This window comes from Alosa alosa, chromosome 11, assembly GCF_017589495.1.
Source record: "Alosa alosa isolate M-15738 ecotype Scorff River chromosome 11, AALO_Geno_1.1, whole genome shotgun sequence".
In the NCBI taxonomy this organism is placed as follows: Eukaryota; Metazoa; Chordata; class Actinopteri; order Clupeiformes; family Clupeidae; genus Alosa; species Alosa alosa.
In genome coordinates, this window is record NC_063199.1 from 33,632,754 (window position 1) to 33,642,480 (window position 9,727).

The 9,727-nt window shown below is 45.1% G+C and overlaps 1 protein-coding gene across 2 annotated transcripts; it reads left to right on the forward strand.

The window, feature by feature from the left end:
* Nucleotides 1-38: 38 nt before the first annotated feature.
* On the forward strand, nucleotides 39-9,321 carry LOC125303741 (creatine kinase U-type, mitochondrial-like). Of its 2 annotated transcripts, XM_048257638.1 has the most exons (10): nucleotides 41-191; nucleotides 306-523; nucleotides 1,303-1,501; nucleotides 2,939-3,034; nucleotides 3,179-3,400; nucleotides 3,721-3,806; nucleotides 4,421-4,544; nucleotides 5,485-5,626; nucleotides 7,812-7,930; nucleotides 8,776-9,321. In XM_048257638.1, the coding sequence occupies exons 2-10, from the start codon at nucleotides 372-374 to the stop codon at nucleotides 8,884-8,886; spliced, it is 1,251 nt and encodes a 416-aa protein (XP_048113595.1). In that variant the 5' UTR covers nucleotides 41-191; nucleotides 306-371; the 3' UTR covers nucleotides 8,887-9,321. The 2 variants fall into 2 exon arrangements, with proteins under 2 accessions (XP_048113596.1, XP_048113595.1); XM_048257639.1 differs by lacking the exons at nucleotides 7,812-7,930; nucleotides 8,776-9,321 and adding an exon at nucleotides 5,663-5,828 and having other exon boundaries at nucleotides 39-191; nucleotides 5,485-5,619.
* The last annotated feature ends 406 nt before the right edge of the window (nucleotides 9,322-9,727 follow it).

A 9,727-nucleotide genomic window follows, 5' to 3' on the forward strand; every position in this document is an offset into this window, starting at 1 on the left:
CTGTGATATCATTGCGCTGTGTAGGCTACCCTAAGAGCGCACCGCCCAGCTGTCTGAGTATAGCCTATTCTCAATTGCTGCACTTCCCACATAAGCAGCTACCCTTCCTGCAGACTGCATCCAACCCTCTTCCCAGTCTCGACTGTTTCACTTTTGCCTACACTGGAGTTAAGGGCTACCACTAAACTACTGTAGGTTAATCTTCTCAGGGAGCCGTATTCCGGCATCCACCACATGCAGTATACTGTACGGTTGGTATTCAGAACACGCATCTGATTCTCTTCTCTCTGGCTTCATACTTTCAGCGGCATACCAACAGCGAAGTCTCTACTCAGCTGTACCTGTGTCGACTCTCGTCTTGTGGAAATACTATGGCAAGCAATTTCGCCCGGATTTTGTCCACCAAAAGAAATGTGGGCATCCTATCATTAGTTGGAGCTGGGTCACTAACAGCGGGGATTTTTCTGAGCAGGGAGCAACATGTAAACGCCGGCTCACAGGTCCGGAGACTGTACCCAGCCAGGTAAACCTGATCACATCCACAGGATTTTCGATGCATATAACAGAGTGTTTTACTCTCAGTTAAATGCAGGTTATCTGCCCAATTAAGTGGATTCCATCTGTATACGAAATACGTTATTCATCATTCATTGTCATAATGGCACACACACATTTTAGACGTGACTGTCTACTGTGCTTTAGTCGATGGTATTCTGGAGACAAGTGCGTTTAGCCTGCATAACCGAATACATGCTAGTGCGGGTTTTGGATTCGTTTGCACACTGACTTGGAGGCATCGTATTCTAGGCATGCATATTCATTATTTTTTATAATATAATAAAGTAGCCCAGTTGATTTTTTAAAAACTAAAATGTCAGTAAATTATCAGCCACATAAAGACGACAAAGTAATGGCTGTCTAAGCAATATGAAATATGTAGGCTAACCTATGGAAGTGTCTGGAATGTCCTCATGACCCGAAAGCAATTGGCTTTGCAAATCCAGGGGTATTTCGGTACGTTTGCACGTATTCAGATCACGGCGTCATATTTGCCTATCTAGATTCTTCGTAGACGTCCCTATTAACATGTAACAAACATGTCAGAAGGGAATGTGGACCACAGTTAAACTAAGGACAGTTTGAAAAACGGTGATCCATATGCACTCATAATAAACTGTACTGCAGTCTTTCTAATGATCATACGAAACATATCAACCTCTTCTGGATGCCTCTCTGTGTCTGACAGAAGCAACTACTTATCAACTGTGTAAAGGAAATGTCTCCATATGTGTGCTCAAATAGTGCAGAATATCCAGATCTTCGGAAACACAACAATTGCATGGCCAGTCATCTGACTCCTGCTGTCTATGCAAAGCTGTGTGAAAAAGCCACTCCGAATGGATTCACCCTGGATAATGCCATCCAGACTGGCGTGGACAATCCTGGGCACCCTTTCATCAAGACCGTGGGCATGGTGGCCGGGGACGAGGAGTCATACGAGGTAAACTGAGTCGCAGATTGCCTGGGGAGTAGCAAGGTCATGAGAACACTCTGGCATCATCAGCTATTTACATAAGCCTTAGTAATGTTTCAAGTAGCTCTAAGATTATACTTGCTGTTTTACTGAAAAATACTGCAGTAGACTCAGCCTGTCTGGTGAGGGAGGGAGAGAGGAGAGGAGCTGGGAGAGGAGAGGAGATGGAGGAGAGAAGCTGGGAGATGAGGAGATGAGAGGAGATGAGGAGAGGAGATGAGGAGAGGAGCTGGGAGATGAGGAGAGGAGCTGGGAGATGAGGAGAGGAGAGATGAGGAGAGGAGCTGGGAGATGAGGAGAGGAGAGGAGATGGAGGAGAGGAGCTGGGAGATGAGGAGGAGATGAGATGAGGAGAGGAGAGGAGATGGAGGAGAGGGGAGAGGAGAGGAGATGGAGGAGGGGAGAGGAGAGGAGAGGAGATGGAGGAGAGGGGGAGGAGAGAGAGGAGAGGAGAGAGAGGGGAGGAGAGGAGATGGAGGAGAGGAGATGGAGGAGGAGAGGAGATGGAGGAGATGGAGGAGAGGAGAGGAGGAGAGGAGATGGAGGAGAGGGGAGGAGATGGAGGAGAGGAGATGAGGAGAGGAGAGGAGCATTTCACAGAAGGATGGTGTACTGTAGCTTGTTTCGAGTCCTCCGCCCTAGAATGTTTGCGTAACACTAGTCTGTCATTGCACCATGCATGAGTTCCGATGGGAAGCCTTGTTGTATATTTGCTTTTACTGAGAGGCCTGAACCACAGAACATAGAGCAGTGTGCTGAGATTAGATGCAGTGAGGGGACAGATGTGCCACAGCTGTACCAAGGCTTTAAGCTTTGATGCCAGGAGTCTGACCTACAGTATGCATTTGAGTCTCTTATCACTAGATAACTCCTCCCTCTGGCATGCCCAGTGTTGCTTTATGTACTGTTAATGCAGCACAAGTATTTCGGTCATGCCTTTGTGGGCTTATGCTGCAACCCTTTGCAGAGTTTGTTATACCTTCCTAAATATCTTATACTCACATTCTGTAGTAATTACAGTCTTCATTTCCATGGATCCTTTCAGTCCATGGTGATTTACAACCTTACACAGAAGTACCATACAATGTAAAATATGACTAGAAACGTTGAAGGATGAAAATATAAAGAGGTAGGCAAAAACAAAACAAAGGAATGTTAATAAAACTTTGGTTTTAAAAAGGTAACACTGTAAAAAAGGCCAACAGAACAGTAAAGCCAGGGATAAGAGTAGGAAATGGGCAAATAGTCTAACAGTGGAAGTGGAAAACAAGACAAAACAAATACTTTACGTTTCTTCAAATACTTTCTGAGATGTATGTCATTTGCGAGATTTGTTGGTAGCATTTGGTATGAACATATTTCTGTATTATATCCAAATGGCTCTGGCCTCTTCTTCACTACCAGGTGTTCGCAGATCTCTTTGATCCCGTCATTAGGGAGAGACACAACGGGTACCACACCAGGACGATGACCCATCCCACTGATCTGGATTCCAGCAAGGTAGATCATACTCCATGTATGAGTTCTATTCCTGAATTCATATGCAAGTCTGGACTCTTAGGGCAAATATAATTGTCTGAGCAAGTGTATGTGATTGTTTTTGGAGCCATGTTGGAACATCCATGAAATGTAATCCACCATCAGATTCGGTCGGGGATTTTTGAGGAGCGCTACGTGCTCTCCTCACGGGTGCGGACAGGACGGAGCATCCGCGGACTCAGCTTGCCACCGGCGTGCACTCGTGCGGAGAGGCGAGAGGTCGAACGGGTGGTGGTGGACGCTCTGGCGGGCCTGAAGGGGGATCTGTCCGGCCGCTACTACGGTCTCGGGCAGATGACCGATCAGGAGCAGCAGCAGCTGATTGATGTAAGAGAAGTGCACTTTTTGACTAGCACGCTCTTGATGTAAGAGAAGTGCACTTTTTGACTAGCACGCTCTTGATGTAAGAGAAGTGCACCTTTTGACTTGCACGCTCTTGATGTACAGTAAGAGAAGTGCACTTTTTGACTAGCATGCTCTTGATGTAAGAGAAGTGCACTTTTTGACTAGCGCACGCTACTGCAGGTCTGCACAGCTGAAGAGTTTGGTCTTATGCCACTGGACTGCATTACTATGGGACCAGTGATGATTGTCCATAGATGTTAAGAGAATAGCAAGAGGTTTTCATGTGTCTCGTGTCCACACAGGATCACTTCCTGTTCGATAAGCCCGTGTCGCCACTGCTGACCTGTGCAGGGATGGCCCGTGATTGGCCGGATGCAAGAGGGATCTGGTAGGTTTTGTTTACATCAACTTTCACCTCACCTCCAACTTAAAATTACTGATTTACTTTAATGAAAGTGTTTATAATGGATGCAGCACAACCAAAAGCAACAATGTGTAGTTGCGGAAACTTGCTTGCTTCGCATTTCTCTTGAGTGAATTAGGGAGATGGGCATCGGTGATGCTGACGTTCCCCTCTCAGCCTCAAGTTACAGCCAGTGCCCAGAAATAGAGGCATGCCAGTTCTTTTCCATTATGCGCTGCAGCATTGATCACCTGTGCCCACATGATGCCAAGCTCTCATTCTCCATTATTCAGTGCAGTCGGTTTTACAACTGTCTTAGCTCCGGTGTCCTTACCCGCCCTAGACAAGAATTTAAATAAATGATGCTGCGTCACAAAATGTAATGGTTTTAATGGTGGTCAGAGTGTGATTGTAAATGACAGTGAATGATTGTTTAATTAAAGGAGTTGCAGTAGGTTTTTTCACCCATTAAAAAAGCACAAGGAACCTTTTTAGATTAGAGAAAACGTTAGGGATATATTTCTGTAATTTGCACAAACAAAAGCTATAACCAGTTTCAGTCCCTTCTCAAAACTTGATATCTATGCTGAATGATTCAGGCACAACAATGAGAAGACCTTTCTGGTGTGGGTCAATGAGGAGGACCACACTCGTGTCATCTCCATGGAGAAGGGTGGGAACATGAAGAGGGTCTTTGAGCGCTTCTGTAGGGGCCTGAAAGAGGTGAACGCACACGCATGCATGCACACATTCATAAACACGCACATACTGTACAGTACATACACACACACACACACAGACACACACGCACACACACGCACAAACACACACACACACACAGACACACACACACACACACACACACACACACAGACACATAAGCACTGGCAAATGGACACACACACATGCACCCACACATACTGGCATACAGTCATCTTGGAGGCCAAACAAGTCACTGTTATTTGTCAAACAAAGCTCTATGAGATGCAAGACAGCTGTGGGAGTCACAGCCGGGATAAGAACTCCTTTGAGACGTGCTGAAACAGCGCATGAGTTGTGCGTGTTTCTGTGGCTGTGCAAGCCAGTGTTTATGCAAGCATGTGTGTCTGAGGATGCAGAGAACACAAACATTCCAGTTCCCCCAGAAAACAATGCAATTCATGACGCCCCTCCACAGGGAAGACCCAGTAACACCTCTTTATGTTCTGACTGATTATTCCGATTATGCTAAACACAGTAACATCTATGTGATTGCTATACTGTTTGATTTGCATGAAATGCATTTCCAGTGAGATCTTGCCAAGAGGTGCTAAAATCTTTCAATGGTTTGTTTGCTGAGAGTGGATGCTTGTCCCACAGTAAGGCGGGGATCACATTAGCCAGCGGCAAGCGACAGGTTTCCTATTGTTCTCTATGGTTCGGCAGCGGAACAGTGGCAATGCTGGCGTAACACTAGCGTTGAACAAGCTGAGCGTTGAACTTGGTTCAACTTTCAAAGCGTAACGCGAGCGTATTCAATTGACAAACCGTTTGTGTTGCTTAGGAACGAGACAAAACGTATTATGGTCTGAGCGTTACGTTATGTTTGCCGCTGCCGCTTGCCGCTGGCTGATGGGATCCTCGCCTAAGGGATGCTTACAGGTCATCTGTGTGGCTCCCACAGGTGGAGAGGCTGATCATGGAGAAGGGCTGGGAGTTCATGTGGAACGAGCGCATGGGCTACATCCTCACCTGTCCGTCCAACCTGGGCACAGGGCTGCGTGCCGGCGTCCACATCAACCTGCCGCGCCTCAGCAAGGTACCTCGCACAGTCCCTCAATTCTCAGCCGCGCCTCAGCAAGGTACCTCGCACAGTCCCTCAATTCTCAGCCGCGCCTCAGCAAGGTACCTCGCACAATCCCTCAATTCTCAGCTGCGCCTCAGCAAGGTACCTCGCACAATCCCTCAATTCTCAGCTGCGCCTCAGCAAGGTACCTCGCACAGTCCCTTAATTCTCAGCCGCGCCTCAGCAAGGTACCTCGCACAGTCCCTCAATTCTCAGCAAGGTACTGTATCTCACACAATCCCTCAATTCTCAGCCTACCACAGTGATTCAATTCTCAGCCTACCACAGTGATTCCTCTACGTTTACGCCTCAGCAAGGTACCTTGCACAATCCCTCAATTCTCAGCCTACCACAGTGCTTCCTCTACATTTATTTTAGCATGGCGGCCCGCCACGGTTCAAATTAATACCGCCACGGTATCAGAAACACAATGTAGTTGCAGTTGCTTTTTGAATAATCCTGCCGACGTAACCTCCCCTGCTGGCTGCCACTCACATTGCAATTTAACAATAAGTAGCCTAAAACTAGTCAGAGGTTATTATGGACCGTCCAGTCTCACTTCACATATTATATATTGTATTGATGTAGCCTATTTAAAGCATTAACTTTCTTCTCAGTGTTTCCTCTTCATTTAGCGGTGCCACTGCTTCAGAATTAGGGGAGACGCACAATATTGTAAATTGTAAATGCCCTCCGCTGGCTGCAGAAAATTGCAGTTTAACAATAAACAGCAATGCTAATCCGAGGTACCTGTCTAGTTTTATTCCATATCCACATATATTGTTTTTATAGACGTTAGTGGCATGCGCTATTAAGAGCATGTGCTACGCATGTTTGTCAACATTGCAAAAACTACAATTTTCGCGCAACTTGGTGGAAAGGTGTAGCACAGCCTAACAATAACCCATTCATTTCTGGAGCTGATCGTATTGAAGGTATTTCCCATATCGTAGCCTATTAGCTCGCTCGCAACAACAGCAAAAATGAAACATGGAGAGTGGAGGTCTCCCCGGAGACACCGATAGATGCGCACTCAATCGCGATTGACGCAGGAAAAAAAGCAACGACTGGTAGTAACAAAGGTAAATTGGGTTAAAGCATAACTTGGCCAAAACATTTTGTATGCACTTGCGGTGATAGCCTAGCAATGTGAATCGCGGACTATAGCCTAACCAAAGAAAGTAAAGGAGATTTGCACCAAATAAAGGCAGTGTTGTGGTTTGTGTTTCTACAACATGTTGGCACAAAACTTAATTTCTGTCAGAAGTAAACTAGGCGTTTTCTCCTTTGTCAACGTGAACTACCGGTATGTTTAAGCAGTCACATGTAGTTTACGTAGTTAACGTGACGTGAGTCAGATACCCTGGAAAACCAGAGTTCTCGCGAAATCAGTCAGACTGAAGATGGGCCTGAATCCAGTCCCTTTCAAGTCACGTTAAATGGTGTGATTAGCAACTAGAAAAAAAATGACACCCCGACCCCCAGTTTTTTCATACTGCAGCCTTGTAACCTTTTTTTTTCTTTGGGGGGGGGAGGATGGCCTGCGGCCACTGTTACAAAAAAAAAAAGGAAAAGGAAACACTGTACGAGCATTGAGTAGCCTCTAGCCCAGTTAGAGAAGAGGAGTCACTCAAGTTTCCCAGAATGACTAGATCCGCCCCTGGAGTCAATGTTGAAACACTCAGCAGATTTCTGATGAATGCTGCACTACCACGAGGGTCACTGAATCACCATTGTTCTCCCATTCCAGACTCTAGAATGAAATGTTGGTTTGTAACTTAGCCAGTGTTGTTTCCTAATCAGTTTACAATGCCAGAACACAGCACTTCCTGAGACCAATTTGCTCTAATGGCAGTCAGCAAGATAGTCTAGATCACATTCAAACCCTGGAATCCTGGACTCCTGCTGCTCCTCTAGAACACCTCATCATTATACAGTATGGAAGTGAGAGGACAACAGAAGACGTAATCTCCTCTTGGGCAAAGCACTGACCCACTTCATTGCAAAATAGCTTATTGTCTTAGAACCCTTTATGTCTGTCGTGTCGATGGTAATGAGTCTACACTGTGTATCTGCCTGAAGGACCCTCGGTTCTCTAAGATCCTGGAACCCTTTATGTCTGTCTGTCGTGTTGATGGTAATGAGTTACACTGGATCTGAACCCTGGTTCTCCAAGATTCTGGAGAACCTGCGTCTGCAGAAGAGGGGGACTGGGGGAGTGGACACGGCAGCAGTGGGCAGCACGTTCGACATCTCCAACCTGGACCGCCTGGGCCAGTCAGAGGTTAGTGTGTGCTGACATCCAGATTCAGACGTTATAGTGGTGAATTTTACAGGCCCCACATCTCATGTTTTGCTGGGAAATAGTCTGGAGTTGCGAGAGTTTAATTGATATCATCAAGGAAGTGCTGTGTCTCAAGAAAGAACTTCACTAGAAGAGTTGCGATGATGGGAGTTTGGTTTAAGGCTGAGGTAATCATATCCAATGCAATGATTTTATGACAGCACTAAAGATATTGCAATTAGAGAGTTGCCACAGTGAAAGTAATAGAAAGGCAACACCATCTTGTGGAGCTGAAACACATTCACATTACATTTCAAAAGCGACTTACACATATAGTGCTAAAATCATGTCTAAATTGACTGAGAGTACTCTTGGTTGAGAATATACTGAGAAATCCATGACTCAAGTTACAGAGGAAACCATAGAAACAAAGCTGATCTTTTGACTCAGACACAGGTCACATTAGTTTATGCTTCTTTTTTTCTGACCATAGAAACAAAGCTGATCTTTTGACTCAGACACAGGTCACATTAGTTTGTGCTTCTTTTTTTCTGCATGTACAAAAGAAGATACATACTGAAAAGAAAGGCTCTGGCATGTTTGGTTGCACAAACAATGCATCATATTGAGTATATACTTGTGATAATCTTATTTGAAGTGCATAATGTCTGGTTTTAACAACTTTTTCTTGTTTGGAATATATGACGACTGGCCCGTCAGGGTCACGTGTATGAACCATCCTAAACTCAAGAGAGATCACGTGTAGCATAACCACTGTCCATTGGTCCAGAGAGATCACGTGTAACATGGTGTCCATGGTAACGTGTCCATTGCTGAATGTCCAGGTCCAACTGGTGCAGACAGTGATTGACGGCGTCAACTACCTGATCGAGTGCGAGAAGAAGCTGGAGAAGGGCCAGGACATCCGCGTCCCTCCTCCCCTCACCTACAAGTAAAGAGTGCTGACTGCCCGGTTTCCCAGCCGTCCCTCCTCCCACCTTCCAGTAGTGGTCAATCAACTTACCACAATTAATAGTGTAGTTATGGGAAGGTATCCCACCCTAAACCATTACAAAGCAACACCCCACACCACCCCTAGTCTTTCCCCACAGCATGCCTTGTGTCGGTTGTGTTCTCCGAGCTTCCCACGCACAGAGTACTGGAGAAGTGAATGTACTGTACTTAATGATTGTGTTACTGTGGCCTCATTCATCCATGTGGCAGACAGCCATACTTGATCAAATTTTACAATATGAAATACTCAGTAATAATAATAACCTTGGATGTGAATGCTTGCTCAGGTGAAATCAATAATCATATCCAACTATATTAATAATTATCAATATTTTTGCTGAAATATATGTAGCTAAATAAATAATGTGTACGATTTAGCCAAGAGTGTTAGTAGTATTTTGTGTGAGTATGTGCTTGTGTATTTTCAGTTTTAAGCCTACTTACATTCATAATCCAGATGAACAAACAGCCATATGACTGAATTGGTGACAAGGTAGATTTAGAAAATATCTCACATTCCTGACTCACACAACAGAGAAAACCATAGAAACCACCCTGATCTTATGGGTCAGACATGGGTCACTTCTTTGTTCACTTTTGCCTCCTATTTCCGAACTTACCCAAGAATAGTGCAGATATAAAGCTACACAGATATAAAGATACACAGCACCACCTCATACACACAGAGACAGTGCAGGGGATATTTGCTTATGGAGTAAAGATGGCACTTCAGACATATAACTAGCCTGAACTGTGACATTGTCAAATTTATAAATATAGAAA